This window comes from Pempheris klunzingeri, chromosome 3 (assembly GCF_042242105.1).
Source record: "Pempheris klunzingeri isolate RE-2024b chromosome 3, fPemKlu1.hap1, whole genome shotgun sequence".
In the NCBI taxonomy this organism is placed as follows: domain Eukaryota; kingdom Metazoa; phylum Chordata; class Actinopteri; order Acropomatiformes; family Pempheridae; genus Pempheris; species Pempheris klunzingeri.
Window position 1 is genome coordinate 15,424,918 of NC_092014.1, and position 23,299 is coordinate 15,448,216.

The window sequence follows — 23,299 nt, forward strand, 5'->3', positions numbered from 1 at the left end:
CCAGTCTGCTAGTGCCACGATCAAGTCAGAAAAAAATACATTATTATATTAAGCAGAAGTTATTTTGGAGTCGAGGGGGACTTGCAGGAATATATCCAGTTTTTTGCCTAAATACTAAATCTGTTTGGCCATTTGCCTGATGAAGACAAAGGAAAACAACGACTTTGCTTTTCCAGTTCAGTTTTGGACTCCTGTGTTCTGTGATGTAAATTACTGTTTTTGTCAATGGAGCCTGGTGTTTCTGTGGAGAGCGATAATTTCTAGTTGAGCAAAACATAATCTTACAGGTCTGTCTGTGTAGGGATCCTTTCTGTAATGACATCAGACACTTCACAATCTGAGCCTGTCTGTGGCAAAAACAAGCACTTTTAGTGGATGTGTTTTGACAGGACGTTACCCTAAAGGATTATATTAGGGCCATTGTAGCCTGTTTGTGGCTATTGGCGGACACAAACTACTGGACCAATTCCAAATCTTTTTATACCTACCAGTCATTTTGAACCCAATGCCAAGACAAATGCTTTTATTTTGGACAAGAAAAAAACTCATCAGGACACCACTGATTTAGTGAGTTGTACACACACATCATTGGTGTCACAGTGGACATAACAAGAATTAACACCCATGTTTAGAAACCTGCGCTGCTGCAGTGAAGATGAAAGGGTACACAAAACTAAAATCAATGTCAAAGCGCAGAGAGAGACCATTTTAGACCTCACGAAATTTGGTTTTATTGACTCACTTGCGCAGACATACTGATCAGAAACTCATACAACTTCATGACACCTGTGGCCAAGACACACTGCAGCAAAATGCCTGCTGCCTTCTGTACTGCAGAGTCAGCGATGCAAGTGTGCAGATCACATCTTCATGTCCAATAAGGACTCATTCTTCCCAGGTGTCTCCATAGATGTTCTTAACTGTAACACAAGACAAAAAGGTCGGCCTTTCACAGATTAAATCAATGACAACAGACTTACTTGACTATCAACCCCTTTACTGATGCTAACGCAGCAAAACATCCACGCAGTGGAAACTTACCGTCTTTCTTGAGTCTTTTTGGCTCCTTCTCAGGCGAAGGTTTGAGTAGCGTCTCAGCCTTCTGAGTGAGCGTGACTTCGTAGTTCTCTCTGTTCTTGAGCCTCAGGTCCTCATAGAGGATCTGCTTCTTTCTGGGCTCCTCTTCCTCCATGTATGACTGCTCTGAAGGCGACAGAGACAAAGAAACAGTTTGCATATCTGCATTTATTGTAATGTTCTTTTACATTGGTTATTTCAGTCTCTGTTCAGCACTGGATAGACGGCCGTCCACAGCAGCTCTCTTTTGCCTTTGGTTGAGTACAATGTTTGATTCCCCACCAACTTCATACACCACTTCTTTAAAAAAAAAAAAAAAAAAAAAAAGTATTGACTTTGGTCAATCGTTCCATTATTAATTCTACTGCCAACATCTGACTAATTGTGATCTGGTACTGTTTACAACATTTATCTTTAACAACAATATCACAGTTTAGTATCACTAAATCTGTTGTGTGCATGAATTAGAAGAATTACATACAAATACATTGTACAAATACAAGTATATTAGATCTCTCTCTATAGATCTCCATCTTTGCCCCATTGTTTGCTGTATGAAACCTTTTTAACAAGCAAAATCTTTTTTTGTCTTTACACAAGTATTTGGACAAAAGATTGTTACTGCAAGCTTATATAGTAGCTGTTTGTGGTACCTGGAGCGCTGAAGTCATCTGCTCTGCCCATGTGAGAGGGTAGATCTGGATTGTAGCCATATCCATCGTCTCTGGTTTGGATGGACATCTGACCGGGAGCTTCTGCTGGCTGGAACATGCTGTCAAATTCCTGACCGTCTGGGTCACTCAGCTCTGACTGAGGACCCTTGGATCTGCTCAGGAGAACAGGAAAATGGTCAAGAGGGTAAGTTGGTGGATAAAAACATTGCATCACTATCAAGTCTGTGTGGTACTCACTGCTGTAGAGGCAGTCCCGTCCTCTGCCTGAGGGCCTCTCCCAGAGGGGAGTTCTCCAGTCTCTTAAACTTCTCTTGGCACGTCTTCATGTACGACATTTTCCCAGCCAGGTAGCCACAGAAGCCAGCGACTGGTGAGACGAACCAGAAATAATTAGCCATGCAAGAGATACATTTATATTTTACATTTCAATACCACAGTAACAATTATGTTTGATTGTGACATTTTCATCATGACTACTTGCTCTTTCATTTATGTCAACTGCGGGCAAGTTACTTAATAACGGAGTAGAGTCTCTGAGAAAGCACTCACTGTTACAAACACGTAGACTGCTGAAATAAGCTTAAAAATAAGCACCATTTAATTATTGTGAAGCCTTTGAGACGACACCTCGTCTCATATCACACTAGTGAAAACGTACACACTCAGCTGACAGTTTATAAAGTACAACTAGTTCAAACTAAAACTCATATGAAGAGCTTTTTGTTAAAATCGGAGCCGTGACTCAACTTACGGTGTGACTGAACTTAATTGCAGTACAGTGAGGTATTTATAATTCATAGTGTACTCGTGAATATGAGACAACTCATGTCATCTCCTGGTTTTGGCTCTAGAGTTTGAGGTGTTATTGAACAACATAAATATTCATGAACTTACAAGCCAGTTTGGGTAGCGATCCAAACCTGGGAGATGCAGTCAGAACTCCTGCAAATTTAAAAACAGATTTAAGGTCAATTCAGAGTTCAAATTTGTATTTATTCAACATATAATGTGCCGGGCCTGCACCCTTATTATGCATGGTATTACCTCTGGTGATTAGGGCTTGAGTGACGGCCATACTGACCACAGAGAAGGGCACCGCTGTGGAGGAGGCATGTGCATGAGGCGGAGATGTCACAGAAACAATTCGACATCTTTAATCAGACTTAGATGTGAGAGACAGAAACTTACACCTGTACATAAAGCTCTCCTCGTTACACTCCCTGAACACCCTCTTCTCTTCTTCTGTGGGGATGTACTCCATGCCCATTGGCGCCTGCACGTGAACAAACACACACACACACACACACACACACACACACACACACACACACACACGAGTTGATTGGCACCAGACGTATTGCCAAGCTGTACATACAGTCCCAGCTTACAGACAGATAAACGAGATTTAGACAACAACATGGGTCGTGTCTCAGAGTTAGTATCTGCGGTTCATCCACAGTTAGCTCTCTGGCTAACGCGTTAGCATGTTGTCTAACGGTACAGGTGTGTTTACCTGCGCTCGGCTGCGCGACCGATCCTCCGTAAAACCCGTGGTGGTGGATGACATGTTGACGGCAATGTCAGTGCTAATTTAAACCTTCAAAGCATCTGAAATAACACAGTGAAAGCCACTCAGCGGTCTGACTTCTTCTCTGTTTGGTACAATGTCATCGCTCCAGCTAACGCTGACATAACCCGGAAGTTAAAGAAGAGGCATGTGTAGGGAGAAAAATGTCCTAAGTTTTATAATTACTGCTCTGTAGTGAACACTTAGATACAACAATGGGGGAAAATATTTTTAGATAGTCACACATCACTGTGCTACTAGTGAACAAAATCATTAAAGAGTATATTAGTTAGACTATTGAGCTTTAAACAGGATCTTTTATTTTGAAAGTTTAAGATTCATGTAAATGTCGACCTCTAGTGGTTGTGACAGTAATGACAAATTATCTCACTATAATAATTCGTTAAAAAAAAAAAAAATATATATATATATATATAACATGGAAATACAGAGTAATAATAACATATCTAACACTATATTATACCACATTAGATTAGATTAGATTGTGCAGTATATAATGTATATAGCTTTTCAGTGCCATCAAACTTTTCTTTAATAAGGTCAAAATGTAAATGCTATCATGAAATATAAATCGTCTTACTTTATAGCGTGTCTCTGTGCCGCCTTAGCATGTGCTTTAATTTACTTTACTTCAGGCACTGCCATAGACAGATTGATGTTATCCATTAAAAAAAAAAAAGCACATACAGAAAAGAATGAAAAGAAACCAAACGAAAGCCAATAACATACAAGTGCACACCCTCACTGTCTGACTCAAGATTTGAATTTGACAGTAAATTAGATAATTTGTATGTTATTCATGCTCAGAAAGTATCAATAAGAAGAGAATGATTCACTGTTGTAACAGGGTCTTATGGTGCCTAGGTGGTGCTGTTGCACTGAAGAGGACTTTGATTGCCTCTTTTATGTGGTTGCGTAACTTCAAAAAAAATGTTTGATGCTTTTGGTTAAGCTGAGGATTCAAGGTAGAGTGCATCTCTTTAACCAGGGCAGGTCTAGGCAGGAGAGGAGAGGGGAGAAGAAGAGAGACTAGATCACCAATCAGTTAATCAGGCTGACATTTATTGATAAAACTAAAAATAGATACGTATTTTTTGCCCCTTTGTTGCCCCAGTTATCATCCGTTCGGGTTTATTGGCAGCGTAACATGACAGGAAGCACCAGACCTAATTCATTTGTGTCTGATCTGAGCTTGTGTGTGCGACAGAGTAGGGTGATGGTTCGTGTCTATTCCGAGGTCACACCAGACGACCTCTGGGTACTTGGCTGTGGTGGGCAGCACAGAGGTGATCGGTAAGGGCACTGGGGTGTCAGTGGGGTCACTTGAACTTGAACAAACCAGATGGACCACTCAAGTGCACCGCTGGCCCTGATGTATTGGGGCATGGCTGCAAATTACCTGCTGAGCTAACCCTGGCACATTTTACACTGATGATTTCAAAATGTTTGTTAATGTGCCCTGCTTCCAGTAAAAAAACAAACATACACACAGTTGCCAGTTGGTTAGGTACGCCTAGATAAAACTTATGCAGTCTAATATAACAGTCCTGCAATAAACCCTACTCTGATGAAGATTATAATGTTTCTTGTTAAAACTGTTGAAGTGGCGTTGATTAACTTTACATTTTTCCAGGAGCATTTTAGGCACTTTAGGTATGAGACTGAGTATATATTAGGGCAGAAATCAGGCATGTAGGTGTTTTCATTGAGACATGTCCTGGATAAATACAGTTTAACAAACAGCATTTGTGCATTCAGATGCAAAAGTGCAGTGGTGGTGACTGTAGTGCGTGTGTGACACAGATAGAGGCTCTCAAAGAGGAAGTTGAATTCCCCTCCTGTCCTCACTTAACACTGTCAGGTCACAACTTTCATGGAAATTCAATGCATCACTGTAGCCTGGGCTGGCTCTCTCTCTGACTGTCTGTCAGTCATTATCAGAGGTTTTACAGGCCTAAACTTCATTGATATTTTCAACAATGGGTTGCTTTATTAAGAGAATCAATGGATGGCAACAAGAAATCTGATTGTGTGCCCAAAGCAGATTTTCAGACTTTCAGAAACTGTACGATACAGGGCATCAGCCAGCGCTCCCCTCTCCTCCCCTCCCCTCCCCCACCATGTGGTCTATCTGTTAGTGGGATAAACCTTTGTCATTCTCTCTTCCCCTCCTGTCTATTGTCACTCTGAGGGCTGTGCAAGGCAGATGTGACAGTCATTAGAGAGTTTGTTAACAGGTACTATTTTTAATGGATAGACACATTTGCAAATCAGACAAACAAGCAATCGAACCTTTTATGGATATTAGGCGTAAGACCAGTAAAGTGTTTAGGTGAGGTATACAGGCTGATCACTGCAGGTGTAGGAGCAGGTGAAGGTGGACGCCACCAACTCAAAACTTATCAGGTACCATGTGAGCTGGGTTGCGACACAACTCGCAGGGAGATTACAACAGTGTCAGGTAAGACTACTCAAAGTTTGAAAGGTGTGTTCCACTTATCTGTGAGGTGGAAGTGTTCCTGGTAATGTGACGGCTACACATCACACTCTCCTCTGCCCTCCACCGACCCCTCCCCTACCCCACCCACTCATCTACCCACTCATCTACCCACTCTACCTGCGTGGAGGCAGCATTTCTAAAGCTGAGGCCCAGGTGAGGTCGTCACACTCGGAGCATGGACTCACTGCAGCTACCACAGGTGAGGACAAGCATGGCTTCCATCAATCTGCATGCTTTATTACTGCTGTCCACTGAAAACACTGGAATAATCAGTTTAGTATTTTATTTTGGTTTGAGTAAAACAAAAAGCCTATATGGCTCAAGGCTACAAATATAAATATTATTATTAAATGTTAAATTAAATGTTATCACTGTATTGAAATTAAGATGTTTTTCTACTGGTGTGGTAGCATGTAAAGGTATCTGAAGGTTTTTGATGTAGAAAGTCATATTTTTAAAGTGTATTATTTACAAATTAAATAGATGAGTTTGCAAAAAGTATATATAAACTCAAATGACAAAATAGATGAAGGCCAATGTATAACCATTTAGTTTTTATTAATATGATATATAATATATTGTATGATGACAAAACACACTGTGCAGTTACTCTTTTTAATTGAACTAATGTTCAATGAAGATTATGTAGTAATACTGTTATGAACAAGCAATTATTTAATTATTTACAAGACAGTATATTATATGAGTGCATTTTTGCGTTCTAGGATTTTATTAATAGTTAATGAGTTTCTTCAGATAGCAAACCAATCAAACACATCTCAGTGTATTTTTTTTTTATTGATATAGCTGGCAGCTTCCTTTGTGAGCTGTACTGTTGAATGGAATTTTACTGCAGCTTGACCATGTGACGATAAGATCAATATGCTGGCATGTGAGAGACAGCGTGTGTGTGTGTATATGTGATATTTCCAAATCTAACACCCTGATAGTCAAAATTTAATGCTGATTTTGTTCATACATATTTAGATAGATATGGCCAACAGTTAACAAAGGATGGAATACAGCTAAACATCATTATGATGTATGTGGCAAACTGTCACGTGAACATATTTCATTTAACAGCATTTCAACATAAACAGTTCATTTTGAAATGGTACATTCACTGCCTGACGTTTCATCCTGAAACCTTTATTTACACAGTTCCTAGAAAGGTCCTCTGCGACCTTTGAATAGTGGTAAATAAAATTTCAGAAGCTAGTAACAACACGTATAGCATTTTGGAACTAAATCATCATATGTTCTGTTATTTTCTTTTCTCTATCAGCCAATGGCTACTCAGAACAATCACACAGAAGACCACAATGAGCGACATGGAGATAAAAGCAAAGGTATTTTTCATATTGTATTCAGCACAAGGCTGTTGATGAATTCAGATCAATTCTTTACCTTTACTGTATATAGCTGTACAAAAAGACAATGTATAAATGTACTCAGACCTCTTGTGTGTCTTAGAGGTCAAAGCGAGCCCGGCACATTCCACTCTGGCTTTGATTGAGGACGAGCCGAAGGACACAGACCCATGGGACCTGCCAGAGCTGAAGAACGTAGGGGTCCCATGGTCAGGTGAAGACATGTGACATTATTACTAGCACACATATAGTTTTGTTATCCCTGGATTTTTAAAGGAACATGACCTGATTAGATATACATGGTCAGTGACTAATACACTTACATGCCTACTGATGGATAGCCTGCTGTAGATATGATAAAATGTCCCATAATGTTGTTACACAACCGCACAGGAGATGTTAGTCCACTGTTTCTGTGCAGTCAAATAAAGCAGCGCATGGCTGTACATCACACTGTGAGACGTTCTCAGTGTGACCACTCTGGAGTAGCAAACGTCATAAAAAGTATGTTTGTTTCATCAACATCAAATCAAAGTAGAGCAGTGGCTTTTTCGCAGAATTATTTGGAGTGCTTTTGTCTTCATGAACCTTCCAGGTATGGGAGTATTTCTACTACAATCATTATCATTCAATCATTTTATTAACGGTGGTGAATAGTTATGCAAACATGTATTTCATATTTGCAATAACTTTGTAGATATATTTTTCATTTTGACATTTTTTCTGTTGATCAGTGTAAAAGGAGGCTAACACATTTTATAAGCACTGTAGTTAGCATTTCTTCCAAGACATCATTGCCTCATTAGACAGACAATAAATCAGATTAGTGTTATTGATGTGATTACTTAGAGAGCACAGAGGTCATAAACAACAATGGATGTGATCCAGACAGTAGCCAGAGCGACAGCTGAGTCTGTGCCAACTAACTGCAGGCAGGGTGTCAAAGTCACTGCTGAGTGAACTTAAAAAGTCATATTGTATCTGCAACTTACAGGAAGAGAGAGTAATCCAATAGGAATGCAATATCAATAGGATTTTTTTTTATTATTATTAGAATTGTATAAACAATGAAAGTTTCTATTGCAACAATCTTTGTTTTAATCAAGTTTATTTTTGACTTCATTAGACTTTTGCTTTCTTCTGTAACAGATGTTGATGTGAACTGTGTGCTTAGAATAAGAAACTGTCAATTTACAGTTTACACACTATTCGTTTGGATGATAACAAAGTTACAAAAAAATATATATATATATATGTATATATATATATATTTTAATCTGGGGGTGTCCTGGGAGCCCCTCTATTTTCTCATGTTCCTGTATGTGTGCCTTTTTTCATAGCAGATATTTTGTCACAGCGGGAAAACCACAGGTGTGGTATAAATAATAACAAATAAAAAAAATAAGCTTTGCTGTTTTTAATCTGTGTTTAATCACATTCATCTCTTGTCTCAGCTCTGGATACCAAAGGGAAGGTGCTGAGAGTGTTGCTGTCGGTGGGGAAGTTGATCCTGTTCCTGGGTTTCCTCTACGTGTTCATCTGCTCTCTCGACATCCTCAGCTCAGCCTTCCAGCTCGTTGGAGGTAAACGCATCGACACTGGTCTGAAACCATGTGTACATAATGACCTAGAAACTTGCTGTTATTTCAATTCTATCCAGCAACATGCTGTTTGAAGGGGAAAAAGTGACATACTGTACATGCTCCTATGTTCACCTTGTCCAGGTAAAGCAGCAGGTAACATCTTTCAGGACAACACAGTTTTATCCAACCCTCTGGCCGGTCTGGTCATTGGTGTTCTGGTCACGCTGCTGGTCCAGAGCTCGTCCACTTCCTCCTCCATAGTTGTCAGCATGGTCTCCTCTGGACGTGAGTGCAAACCTCCACACACACACACACACACACACACACACAAGTAAAGAATATGTATACATAAGTGAAGGAGGACTGATGATGGAGTGTGCTTTGGCAGTGCTAACGGTCCAGCTGGCTGTTCCTATCATCATGGGCACCAACATCGGCACCTCTGTCACCAACACACTAGTGGCCATGACGCAGGCCGGTGATCGCAGCACCTTTCGCAGGTAAACACTTTGAATTTGATAGGTAGATTTCTTTGACTTCCTTTCTCCACAGTTCAGAAAACCCAGAAAAAGATTTTCTGAAGATCATCTGCTGTGAATTACAAGAGCATGCAGTGATAATCTGAGCAAACATTCTACATTCACATCAGCAGTATCGTAGCAGTATCATTTAATCGTATGATTCTTCTAGACTCTCTGAATGGTATCAAATGGTGGTATCTGAATGGTTGTGTCGCTCAAAAAAGTGATCCCATGATGGTGTGGGCCTGATTGGCTGCTATGTCAAATTTGCTTCAAAGTTCGGTGCACTTCCTGAGGGCAGAGTGGTGGCTGAATCAGCATCGTGTGAACTCACTTAGTAAGGGCTTGAGTGTTGCAGACATTGATTTATATGTAAAAGTCCTGTACTCCAATGTTAATTTAAAATTTATAATCCTCGAGTTCATCTGAATAATAGTCATACTGTACTAGTAATAGTTAAGATGAGATAAGATAAGATCAATTTTATTAATCCCGAAGGAAATTATTTAACTATCTAACTGACTTTACCCAGGACAGCAGTAATAAATAGTTCCCATTAGAAGGACCAAAGGTCATTTTACTTTATCATTATCTACGTTCTATCATGATGTGCTCAGGGCTTTTGCAGGCGCCACAGTGCACGACTTCTTCAACTGGCTCTCCGTGCTGGTGCTGCTGCCCCTGGAGGTCGCCACTGGTTATTTGTACATAGTCACCAAGCTCATCATCGACTCCTTCCAAATTCAGAGTGGAGAGGCCCCAGAACTGTTAAACGTGATCACTGATATCCTCACTGAGTCAATTATACAGGTAAAATGTCATTTCTGATTATGTTGTTGTTACTCGTGCAAACAATCTTTGTTTAATTTGTGTTATTAGGACATCAAAGCTACCCTGTGGAGTTTTTCTGATCAACATTTCTATCAGCTTTTCTAGAGTTACTATGAAGCAATGCACACAATTTTATGAGTAAGGAAAACTAATGATGAAATTTAGCTCACAGTACTATCCAGGGTGAACTGTGTGAAGCAGGAATATTGTTGGCCTTTAACCTTTCACTTGCAAATCATTACAAAATTATATTATATATATAAGCTTTTACAAAAGATTAGGATGATGTAGAGGAGCCGCTTCATACAACACTGTGTTTTAATGTATATTTTGCCAATCTGTAAAGACAATGCAAGACAAACAACAAAACAGGAATACTTCACCACATAATGCCAAAATAACCTCACTCCATCCACCACCTGTCACCAACAATGAGTGTCAATCAATTCATCACCAGCAGGTATATTTTCTGGAGGTTGACGGTGAGTATTTGGATTTGTTGTGTTTTTACTCTCCTAGAAATCACCAGCGTATCAGAGAGATAAGATGTTATTATTCAGCATTGTTATCTTCATCGTGATTTCTGCACATTCTTTGTCTTTGGCCTGTCACTTAGCTGGATGAGTCTGTCATTAGTGAGATTGCCACCGGAGACCCAGCAGCAATGAATAAGAGTCTCATCAAGAAATGGTGCCAAACTTTCACCAACGCAGTAAGACCAAAACATGTCAGCTAAATATTAACAAATATCAAAAAAAACCATCCAGATTAAAATTTTTATAGTCGAACTGCCATTGTGTTTCAGACCTTAATGAATGTGACAGTTCCTGGTCCAGAGAACTGCACATCTCCGTCTCTCTGCTGGGTTGACGGCAACTACACTTTCACACTGAAGAACATCTCTGAAACATACAATGTCCAGAAATGTAAGACCAGTTTTCATTTCTTTTGCCAACATGAACTGCAAAAACATGTAATCTGTACATTATGATCTCATAATTTAATTTAATAATCTCTTTTAGTTCCGTTTCATGTGTGTGTTCCTGTGCTTTCACAGGCACACATCTCTTTGTGAATGTGAATCTGTCTGACCTGGCAGTGGGTCTGATCCTGTTGGCTCTTTCCCTGTTGGTGCTCTGCACCTGCCTGATCCTGATCGTCAAGCTGCTCAACTCCATGCTGAAGGGACAGGTGGCCACAGTCATCAAGAAGATCCTTAACACTGGTGAGCACCACTGCACACTGTATATTCAAGTGCAATCAATGTGAAAATGATTGTATTGGTTTGTAACACATGAATGTTGTGCATCTGTTTGTGTGTGCAGATTTCCCATTTCCATTTGGATGGGTCACAGGTTACATTGCCATCTTAGTCGGAGCTGGAATGACCTTCATTATGCAGAGCAGTTCGGTTTTCACTTCTGCTATGACTCCACTTGTTGGTGAGGTCAATCATTCATCCATTAATTTCTTTCTTCATCTCTGTCTTAACTGGTTCTGTTTTTTATCAAAGACAGGTTGAATACAGTGGAGAGTGTTCAAGGGGACACACTCACTTAACTTGCTTATTGTCCGTTTCTCGTTGCTTTTTATTCCTAATTAGGGACTATTGACGCTAATAACTAATTACGTGATAAAACAGGAAAAGCATTAGGACGACCAATAACAGTGTTTTTAGGGCGCACACCACATGGGCACAAACTCCCTTATCAGCAAGCTCCCGATTCAATTCTCGGCTGGCTAGACTTGTTGCTGCATGTCATTCCTACATTCCCCACAGTCTCTCTCCACTTAAACGATCAAATTAAGACATGAAATGTCCAAAATAATAATCATATAAAAGATGAAGAGCATAGGAAGAAAAAGAGCTGGAGAGTGAAACACGTGTTTTAACAAATGCCTATTTTTGTTTGTATAGGTATTGGTGTCATCAGCATAGAAAGAGCATACCCATTGTCTCTGGGTTCAAATATTGGCACAACCACGACCGCCATCCTGGCAGCTATGGCTAGTCCTGGAGACACACTGGCTAATGCTCTACAGGTGAGTAGTTCACACAAAACATACACATACATAAAAATTCAATTTCATGTGAATCATCGCGTATACTGTATAAGATCTATAAGGTAGAAGAAACCTGTTTCTTCTTCATTACATTTGTATAAATATCACTCTAAATAAATGTGAATATGCCTGAATATATTCCTTACATTTGCAATTACATTAGAGGCAAGTCTTGAATTTAAATTGACACCTTTTGAATTGTATCATGATCGATGAGGAACATCTACAATAACTTAATACAACTTGAAATTCTTAGTTTGACAGGAAAATTGGAAACTTTATTTTAATTTCATTTTTTTCCTCCTGAAATGTAATTGGGGATGAAGGATAAGGAAAATCAGTTCCATTTAAATGCAAGTTAATAAACTTTGGGACTCTTGGACAAGTGAAGTGTATGAATTAAGTGCGGTCTCTATTTTAACTAATAATTTATTTAGCACCAAATATAGCATACACAGTGCATAGTTTTGGCAACTTATTAGGAAATTACAAGGAAACTAATAAATCAAATAATATAGTATGTAATGATATGTGCTAGAGGTACATGTTTTTATCTATTTAGAAAAATAATGACTAATGCATATCAATAATGTTGATGTCCAGATTGCCCTTGTGCACTTCATGTTCAACATCTCCGGCATCATTCTGTGGTATCCAATCCCCTTCACCCGCCTCCCTATCCGGCTGGCGAAAAGCCTTGGCAACATCACAGCCTCCTACCGCTGGTTTGCTGCTGTCTACATCATCTGCTGCTTCTTCCTCTTACCGCTCTTCGTCTTCAGCCTGTCACTGGCTGGCTGGCAGGTACTTGTGGGTGTGGGTACACCTCTGGTGCTCATGCTGATCATCATCATAGTGATCAACATTCTGCAGAAGCGGAAGCCTGGGTGTCTGCCTACAGCACTGCGATCCTGGGACTTCCTCCCTCTTTGGGCCCACTCCCTGGCTCCCTGGGACAAAGTGGTGGGTGTGATAACTGCCAAATGCTGTTGCTGCTGCAAATGCTGCCAGATCGCTGCTGACGACCAAGAACGCAGAGAGAAAGAATCTCTGGGAAAGAAACCACATACAGAAGTGTATGACAACCCTGCAATGAGTGCAGAGATGGAGGTGACAAATGAGACAAAAATAGAGCTAAATATTCTGAAAATTACCCGTCTTTGAGATTTTGTGCAAATGCAGAGCAGTGCATCATGGTCATGGTCATGGCACAAGGACCAAACACATTCAGGAAAAACTCTTAATCAGATTTCCATAATATTATGTTATTTGTTTGTTGTTATTTATGTTTTATTTTTTAAATAGAGAAATCTCAGTGTATCAAGAGCCAAACAAAGAAAGTAACACATGCAGGAAGGTGTTTCAGCTCAGTTGTATGGTGCCAACTGAAGTGGCCTTTGAGGGATAAGTTTGGCAATATTCATTTTCTTTTTCATCACGGTCAACTCATCCCACAGAAAGACCCAAACTAACAATACATTAGTCCATCTCTCAATACATTTCTGACTAAATACCCTATCTGTGACTCTCAGCCTCAAGCTAATTAGCTCTCTTAAAAACAGCTCACAAATGTACATAGTTACATAATTTCCTATGTACCTATGTTTTTAGTCCTTGTTGGGTAACAGTAGAGGTTTATGTCACATGTCAATACAATACTCGGTAGGATCAATTCATAATTATATCTGGTCTTTTAATGGGATTGTGGGCAATAAAAAAAATAATCACCAGATTTATCCTATAATATTTTAGTTTTTAACTTAAAGTCTAATCAACTGAACAAACTGCCACTTATCTAAGATAAATCACAATTTATTTATTTTTTTACCAATGCAGTCAATTTTATCTTATAAAAACATCACTTAAATGATGAAATACAAATTAGGCATATTTAATCTAATGTTGAATACAGTCAGTAACTGTCCTTCATTACAAACACATTTGGGCAACACATGCTGTTATATTGTAACATAATGTGAAAACTCCTGGGGATGCCATGGCATTTGTATGTATGTAGATACAATCAGTAATGATTAGAGCTGCACAAAACCTGCAAGGCAGAGTGCAGCTTTAATTTGACAGACACAGACTAAAGAAAAATCATATTTCCACATTTCTATCAGGTTTCATCTTTTGTTTTGTTTCTTTATAGAGAAAAATCTTTTTTTTTTACTGTGTGTAAAAGACATATTGAAATCCTTACCACATCGTTTTAAGGTGTAAAAATTATTTTGTAATTCAGAATGATAATTGTATTCAGGGAATATATAGTTTGAAATTAGATGGATGTGCATCTAACTAAGTGCTTAATGTCAAGTTGTATATTGTGTCTGAATAAGATATGAACATTTAACAATAAAAGATAAAAAATTATACCTTATTGAAAAATCACCTCACTCATTTCCTATTCTCCTGCCAGAAACCACAAGACATGTCATTTAAATGTTCCCTCATTAGCAAAATCTTCCAGCATACCCTATCTGTATCGGTATGACAGCAGAGTATTTATTGGTCTTCTATCAGTGTTATCTGATGTAAAGCAAGGCTGAATAGAACAATTATGATAGAAAAGAGAAACAGGGTTGAGATAGCAGAGTTCAGAAGGGTAAACATGCTCTGTATCTCAAACTATCTATAACTTTATCAACTTCATTACTACTGTTATTAATAATTCACAGTTTTTGTAATGGTTCTATTTCAGATAGTCAGGTAGTTTACTGGTTCCAGTTAATGACTGGTCTGTTGTAATAGTGAGTTTTGAATTTCTTCATTTCTTCTTTCTTCTTTTTTCCAAGTGTTGAGGGCAACACAGCCAGTGTCACGGAAACTGTCGCACTGACCGCTGTACTGTCACATGTCAGTAAACCATGTGCAATGAACATGAGATGGATTATCAATATGTCAATATCGAGGGCACACAACTGCCAAAACACACCAACAACCACTATGCACACGGTCAACTGACACCCCCTCAAAGTAACTAAGTTCATTCACTCAAGTTATTTTTGATCCCTGATGATTTAAATCATCATCATGATTGATTGAGATTGTGGGAGGAGCCTACCAGGCATGTATCACATGCAACATTTATAAATGAACCATTTTCTAGTTGTGGCAGTGTGTTATTTTTCTAGCTGACGCTATATAAGTAATGCTAAATTATGTTTACTATCTATTAAAGATAATCATAAATTAATACGGTATACAAGCCCAGGAAGACATAAATGCATCAATGAGCAACACTTAAGCTGTATCCATGGAGTTGGCTGCACTTGGCTGTTTTGTAGCTTTGAAGGGTGTAGGATGAACACAGCACAAGAACTAGTTTGTGTCTCCGCTTGATTAACTTATTACAACTGGGAGAAGGTTAAACTGGTGCAGTAATTTCCTGGAGTCTCTCGTGCACAAAGAAAATCACGAGAGGGAGGTCTTGTCTGCTGTCTCTGTTAATGATAAAACAGCCCCTCCACAGGCTGCATGGCTTTCTCAGCACGTGACCGGATGTGTTACGAGCTATAACGTCACCAGTCATAGTGACTGGACAGAGTGCACATCTGCAACTGAAAGACCATAAAAACAATTACTTTCCTAGGATGAGTTTCACTGAGCAGAATAAGATTCCTATGTTCTCTCATAACTAGAAGTGATTTGCTCCATGTTTTAAATTTTCTGAAAAGGCTTTTTGTCATATTGTGTCTAGGATCCTGGGGTATTTTTTATGTATTCCAATCAAATATAAAAACTCCTGACTTGGGGAAACATTAAAAACATCTACACAAAGGTGTTTGACAAAAAAACCCGCTGCCATCTAGTGGCAAACAGCAGTAGCCCCGAGTCAGAGCCATGTGAGGAAAACTGCTCTCTGAGTGAAGGAGAGGTGGAAACTAGTGATGACGATGCCGTCTGCATGTTTATATATGATATGATTTATATATTTATATGAGTGGTGTAGTCACCCAAATCTGCAGTTCTGTTGAGTTTTACAGCATCTTCCAGCTCAGACCAAGTCAGCAACCAGCTTGTGAACATAGTGGAGCATTTAGCAGCTGAGGAGTTAGTTAGTTGTGCCTTTTATCTGTCACACATCTGTTTCTCTAAAGAATTATTAACCAGTGATGTTTGAAAAGGGTCATTTAAAAACACTGTCGATAAAAAAACATCTTAACCTGTTTCCCAAGTTGCGTCTCTCTTGCCAAATCAAGAGATGCAGGATGTGTAAATAAGTAAGTTCAGCATGTTTATAAGATATTGACAGTGTGTCAGTGTTGTATACAGCTTGTCTCCACTGCCTTGTAGTTTTGAGAGTTTGATGTCATTCGTCACATCAGGACCATCAAAATCTATTCAGTCATAGACGACAAAACAACAATTCGACAAAACAAAATAATTTAATAATTTCAAACCCAGAGGCAATTTGTGGTTACGGTCATTACAGATAACCGATGTGCATTTTACACACACTGTACACTACCAATACCACTACAATACACTACTACGAATACTACAGTACTTCATTACTACTACCACTACTTACTACAACTACTACTTCTAGTTAAAGTAAGACTAAAGCATGATATAAAAACATCAATACATTAACACACAACACATTTGCACTTGTAGCACCATTCATTGTATTATACTACAGACATGAAGAATAATTTAATCTTGTGTGGGCTACTACATACTTCACAGGCTTGTGTTTCCATGTGCCTCTCTCTGAAAGCCTGGAGGAGGCCTTTTCATACAGGACCACCAAAGCTGGTCACTTGTGCAAGCATTTGTGCCTAAAGAAATAACATAACATGGGCCAAACCCATTTGTTTTGTGACTGTCTGCTCCTTGTCTGAATTCAGGGGAGTTGTTACACCTTTCTATTACAAAATGACAGAAAAAAAAAGCAGTTCACTCGTGGATGAAAGAATAGTCTGTAACCTAAAAGGGGACGGGTCCATAGTAGGCGACGTATGCAGCAACGATGCCTGCAGTTTCAGCCATCTCGTCACAGGCGACGTTGAGCTCACACACTTCTCTCAGGCTGGGTGGCACAAGGAGAGAAAAGAGGGTAGAAGGCTTTTAAAATCTCAGTGTCACTTTAGGACCAACTTGGACTTTAATTTTGAGTTGTGTTTTTTACAGAATTAGATATAAAATCATTATTTGACCTTTGGTATGAATTCGACATTCATTTGTAGAACTAAATATTAACCATAAAGAATTGCTCATATAGTGTGCAATAGAGAGTAGAGAGTGCTTATTGAGTCAGTTTTATCTAGTTAGAGTAAATAACTGTACCTCTCCTGCTGCAGAAGAGTGAGGTCTCCGCCTGGAGCAGCTCTTCTTCTCCTCAGGAGAACGGCAGCCAGGTCCCTCTTCATCACCACTGGGGCTGCTGTTTCTGTCAAACAGACTTTCTTGAATTTTCTGGTTTAACCGTCACACAAAAACTTAAAGTAACTCTAAAACAATTCAAAGATTCTTTGAGGAAACAAAAATGTTGCTTACCCTCAGCACTGGCTGACTCTGATGAAGATGAGGAGGATGAGGAAGAGGAGGAAGAGTCTGAGGCGGAAGAGTCGGATGCGGAGGAGTCGGACTCAGATGAGGAGGACTCGGACGAGGAAGACTCAGATGAAGAGGACTCGGGGGAAGAAGATTCAGAAGACTCAGAAGAGGAGGAGGAAGAGGAGGAAGAGGAGGAGGAGGAGGAGGAGGAGGCTGATGAGTCCGAGCTGGAGTTAGAATCGGATGCTGAAGAGTCTGAGGAAGAGTTAGAGTCGGATGCAGAGGATGAGGACGAATCCGACTCGGAGGAGGAGGAGGAGTCTGAGTCGGAGGCAGCAGCCGCGGGGTCAGCAGGTGCAGCTTCAGCAGGTGCAGCTTCAGCAACTGTGTCAGCAGCAGGGTCCACGACCACCTCTGGTTCAACAGCTGAGGATCACATGAAATAACACTTATCTATAAAGACTGTAGGAGCTTACACTGTTCCAAATAACACAGAGGACAATATTGGGAATCACAGCAATGATGAGCTTGTCCTTACCTCCCATGGCCCAGCATACTGACAGAAGAGCACAGATGGAGAGGAGAGTCAGAGTCTTCATGACGACTTGTAGCTGGTTTCTTGTTGTGGACAAGTTGCTTTCTCGATTACTTGCTCTTCTTAGCTTTCCTTCGAGGGCTTGCTCTGTTTCTTTCCCCCAATACGAGGTCAATATATACTGAAGTCCACCTCCTTCGTCAGGCCATTCCCACACAATTGGATAACTCTCTGATTGGCCGGGGAATCGAATGTCAACGTTTCCGCTTCCACTTGTCATGAAAGCTCCCACAAACACCCACGCAGTCCTGGCACAGAGGCCAAAAACTCAGTCACCCGCACACAAACTTACACGGCCGCAAACATCCCTGGCATTCAGCTGTACGTAGAGTGCATGTGTTGTATGTAAACCTATATGTCTGTATGTATGTAAGCCTGCACTTGACTTTAAAGTCAATCCAAGAAAAATAGAGAAGCATGAGGGATGTTTAACTTCACCCTTCGGGGTATTTCCCTTCTCCGCAATGCACATGCATACACAAAAACACACGCACCTCACAACAGTATTTTATCTTTTATTTTAAAGAGCTCATATGAGCCATTCATAAATGTCAAATGTAATTACTGAATTGACATCTTAAAATACCTTTTCTCCCTGGCTTTTGGGTAAACGGAACAGTAGTTTTCTCATATTTTCTCCAACAAATATGCCATCATTTCCCTGTCAATCATTTTCTGAGGCCAAACCAGATCATTTTTATACTCGTCTTGTTTACCAATCCTGTACATCCCCTTTAAATTCCTTCCAGTCCTCACCCCTCATTGACTGGAGTATAAAAAGTACAGCAAAACCCCTGAAAGTCCAAACAAGGAGTGTTACTGATCTCTATAAAATACCCTTAAAATGTGATTGGATTTTAATCACGAGACCCGTATCAGGGTTGCCTGTTTAACATCAAGGTTGCCAGTCCTGCCATCGCTGCTGTGGTACTCTACTCCTTGCCCCAGATGTGATCTCCCACCCCCACAAACCCCAAACTATAGCCTGAGCCAACCACAAGCTACTAATCGAGTCACACAGAACAGCAATGAGCCTCATTATGCGACAGAGCTTAATTAGAGTGTTGCACAGTCCCACCAGAACCGCAGTCAGTCACTATTTACGGATCCATCGTGGTCCAACTCCTGTCCAGATGCAGGCACGGCCACGGCTTGCAAACGCCAACCAGTGGCCCAGTGCACAGCCTCGCTTGATGTGTTTCAGCATATATGCAGATAAATTTAGGCAGCCCCCATGTGTTGGATGCACAGCGTTATGGATGCGGGTTTGGATGCAGCTTTCTCTTTGTGCAATATAGCTTAAGTGTGGCTCGAGCTGTGGTTTATGATAAAAAAAAAAAAATACGGTGTTTAGAGTTTGCATCTTTGACCTAAACCATATTGCAACTTAAATACTGTCTAGATAACCAAACATTTATGCACACACATCACTCCAGGTATATATATCACAGAGGGCCCCCAAACAGCTTCATCAATCATGTAGTGTGAAACTCAGAGCTGCTGCAGAATGACCTTGTTGTCCTTTGTGTTTCGTAGTCTGGCGTTATTCCTGGTGTCAGGGCTTTGTCTTGGAACGCGTGCAGTGTAATTTCAATGTCTAGTCCGGTGTCCATTTTTGTGGATGCGTTTCAGTGCGTGGGGGTTACAGTCACAGAGAAGACAATTGCCACAGCGTCCCTGAATAGGAATAGAATGTCTAGGGCATTTCTGTTGTGTTGTCGCATCTTGGCTTTTAAATGACTGTTTTTTACTTTTCTGGGTTTACACATTTCCTGTCTGTCCAACAGAAAGTGGAAAACATACATGCATAGATGCACTTATGCTATAAACTGCATATGAGCTTGGAAGTGAACTCATCAGTGATAAACATCTTATCTTGCTGATGTTGTCACAGGTCAAATATGACGCTGTTTTTATTGATGAGGCTCTGTGTTGACATTATATTGGTTCTCTCTTAGTTTCTGTAAATGATTTTTAGACTCTTTTTCTTATTCTTATTGCACTTTCCCTAAGGCCAAAGCCGGATGGAAACATTTGGTGAGGCAGCTTTTTGTTTTTTATGCCCGAGAAGTTGGGACGGCCTGCCCGAGGTTTGAACTGTTTCAAACCATCTATGATTTAAATATAGCGTAAACTTTAAACAAGCCTCTTTAGCCTGGCTTTTGATTGGAATGTTTTATAGTCTGATTTTAGTGATTTATTTTACTGTGTTAATGCTGTAGTGCATCTTATCTATCTGATTTGTTATTGCCTTGTATCTACTTTTTCCACTTTGTGTGTGTTATGAAAGACCATTTTTCCATTTGATGGCCAATCTTTTGAGACTCTAATCAATGTATTTGTGTAATATTTATCACATATCTCTTCCCTACCTTCCCATTATTTAAAAACCTTTACAGAAATCAGCATTGGGAAATATTACAGTGAAACAGCTCTGTTTAGGAAATGACCTGGACCTCTGACCTAATAAATCAGGGCTCAAGCTGGGGCTCTGTACTCAAGCTTTTAAAACTCAAACAAATCCCACCACCAATAACTGTAACTCCACATTAACACACCACCAAGATATCTAGTGTCTAGAGCAGGTTTATTGGCTCTGCTAAATCTGTACCACATGCACAGAGTCTACACGTTATATAACTGCAGTCGTTTGTGTGTGATGCCAAAGTTTCAACATTGTAAATTTCCTTCTATCATCCCTGCCAGCTTTGCTCCACTTGCATGGTACACATGTAGCGTATCATTGTAACAAACAACCTTTAAATGACCAGCTGCAGGCGTGCATTTAGACTTTTCTATTTAAATCATTACTTCACTGTGCGTGTGGATGCTCATAACTCAGAGAGAACACATCCTGCTGTAGGTGAGCGAATGTGTAACCTTAGCAAGGTGTCCTTTACTAAAGATGCTGTAACAACTGAATGACTAAAAAAGTTAGATGTGTATTTTGTATTGAGGTTTGTAAATAAAAGCAAAGTAAAGAGAGAGATCCATAATGTAACATCCACATTCCTCATGTGTGGGCGTGCATTACAGAACAGTTGGACCTAAAAGTGTCCCATACATAGTTTTGTATTTGAAAATAATTTTCTGCTGTACAGATAGCTTGAAACTGGAAGAGAGATCTACTGTAGACTGCTCTCCAGATTTAGTAACAGACGGAAAGTTGGTAGAGCAAAATAAAAATGCCATCATCTTCACCGCTTTTTGATAGTGTGGACACACGTTCAGATCTCCTGCTGGACCAGAAAACCTCCTTTAGCCAAACTGTACTATATATTTTTTATTATCTGCCAGAAGCATCAGGATGACCTTATGAAAGGATAAACAGACGTCATCGCATTAAATCTAAAGAAGTTTGTTGTATTTTGAAAAGTTGGGAATAACACTGGCTCAAAACTCGACTAGAGACTAGACTGTTACCTACAGTATAATCATTGTGCTCACTTATTAGAGACTTGTTCTACTTAGAGACCAGTTTTAGTTGAAGATTTATGAGCTTTCCTTGGGACTGTAAGTGCCAACTTACTGCTCAGTTTAAACCAACAGGACCGTGAGATCTCAATGATTTACTGGTGTTTTTGAGAAGAGAGACCTTTGTGTTAAGCTTGAGCTGGAGATGAAGAAGTAGTAAGAAAAAGCTTCGAATGTGACATGTCATGAGAGAAAGCACCAGGTATTCAGATAAAGTAGTAATACCACACTGGGAAAATGAGTCAAATTATTCTTGCATTCAAAACCTTACTTAAGTGTTAAAGTATCATCAGCAAAATGTACATTAAGTATCAAAAGTAAGAGTTTGCATTCTGCAGTAAAATGCTCATTACATTATTATTATGTGTTTAAACTAATATTACTGCAGCATTATTGTTTATGTTTGACCCCTGTCAGTGTTTGATACTGAGCTAATTCTAAATGATTTATATACTAGTTTTATCTGCAGCAATGCATCATGGTCTATAAGAGTTAGGGTTAGGGTTAGGATCATCACAGGTTTGTAGCGCCCTGTCAGAACCACATGTCTCTCTAATGCATTTTCCATGTGATCCAAACATTCCACAAGTGTTTAATCTATGTGTGCTTTGATCATAAATGAGGCTGTGCAAATTATACTTTACTTAAATTAACGACACGTTTATACACAGCACAACTGTACAAAAATCAGCCTTTAATGGCCAGTTTTATTTACCACATTGTTTCTGGTATCATTTGAAATCAGTTGTTATGGGATCGACTTTAATATGATAAAGCTTCATTATCTGACAACTTGTCTTTTGATAAACTAAAAAGTCATCTGACCACCACCCTCATCTGTGCACTGTCTCCACTGCAGCGGTAAACAAACTCCGATGGCAGGCGACACATATTATATATTTCCATCTGGTCTCTGAGAAACTTCCACCTGCCAGGCTTTCCCAATTCCGCCGGATGTATCCGCTTGGCAATACAACACCACTAATTATACTGATCCCAGTCTGGGCCTTGACATTCCCCGCTCGCTTGAGAGAATATTTTTGGGACAAGCCCAAACTTTTCTACTCTTGATGTCTACAGCCCATCTGTTGTTCTTTTATATAGCTTTTACGGCCTTTATTGCTAAATACTCTCTATATTCTCTCTGTATTTAGAGCCCGATATGTCTGAGGAAAATCTCTTAGATCTAATTTTGAATTTGATGCCGTATTTTCAAGCATGTTTGATTGATGCCCCTGTGATTCCCTGTGATTCCTCAGTGAGGGTTTAGTGTTAGTTTATCCTTTACACATGGTGTTTTTCACTTTATTTACACACTTTCATATCGAGGATGATTCATTATGAGAAATTACCGCATCTTGCATCCAGTCCATATCTTCTCTGTCTGCTCTCTGTCAGTCTCTCTGAGGTCAGTGTGTTGTGGTTCTGACAATAACTTTAGTGGACAGACTTACAAACTCCGCCAGAACTCTCTCGACTTGTGGCCAGTGACCTGTGGTCTGCTAACCAGACCGCAGACG

General features: G+C 39.7%; 3 protein-coding genes across 4 annotated transcripts; 1 reads left to right on the forward strand and 2 right to left on the reverse strand.

The window, feature by feature from the left end:
- Positions 1-75: 75 nt before the first annotated feature.
- On the reverse strand, positions 76-3,435 carry LOC139199293 (OCIA domain-containing protein 1). The gene is made up of 8 exons (XM_070828341.1): positions 3,265-3,435; positions 2,940-3,024; positions 2,796-2,849; positions 2,646-2,693; positions 1,989-2,118; positions 1,731-1,903; positions 1,042-1,203; positions 76-920 (listed from the first exon to the last, which is right to left on the reverse strand). Exons 1-8 carry the CDS (start codon positions 3,316-3,318, stop codon positions 886-888), a joined length of 741 nt encoding a protein of 246 aa, XP_070684442.1. The 5' UTR covers positions 3,319-3,435; the 3' UTR covers positions 76-885.
- Positions 3,436-5,980: 2,545 nt separating this feature from the next.
- On the forward strand, positions 5,981-13,469 carry slc34a2a (solute carrier family 34 member 2a). Of its 2 annotated transcripts, none has more exons than XM_070856378.1 (13): positions 5,981-6,038; positions 7,125-7,188; positions 7,295-7,423; positions 8,664-8,792; positions 8,934-9,077; positions 9,181-9,292; positions 9,931-10,123; positions 10,761-10,856; positions 10,950-11,070; positions 11,202-11,369; positions 11,470-11,586; positions 12,063-12,187; positions 12,812-13,469. In XM_070856378.1, the coding sequence occupies exons 1-13, from the start codon at positions 6,015-6,017 to the stop codon at positions 13,370-13,372; spliced, it is 1,983 nt and encodes a 660-aa protein (XP_070712479.1). In that variant the 5' UTR covers positions 5,981-6,014; the 3' UTR covers positions 13,373-13,469. The 2 variants fall into 2 exon arrangements, with proteins under 2 accessions (XP_070712479.1, XP_070712480.1); XM_070856379.1 differs by having other exon boundaries at positions 7,313-7,423.
- Positions 13,470-16,577: 3,108 nt separating this feature from the next.
- bglapl (bone gamma-carboxyglutamate (gla) protein, like) lies at positions 16,578-18,378 on the reverse strand. Its single transcript, XM_070828337.1, has 4 exons — positions 18,249-18,378; positions 17,711-18,136; positions 17,501-17,597; positions 16,578-17,243 (listed from the first exon to the last, which is right to left on the reverse strand). Exons 1-4 carry the CDS (start codon positions 18,307-18,309, stop codon positions 17,141-17,143), a joined length of 687 nt encoding a protein of 228 aa, XP_070684438.1. The 5' UTR covers positions 18,310-18,378; the 3' UTR covers positions 16,578-17,140.
- Between the last annotated feature and the right edge of the window lie 4,921 nt (positions 18,379-23,299).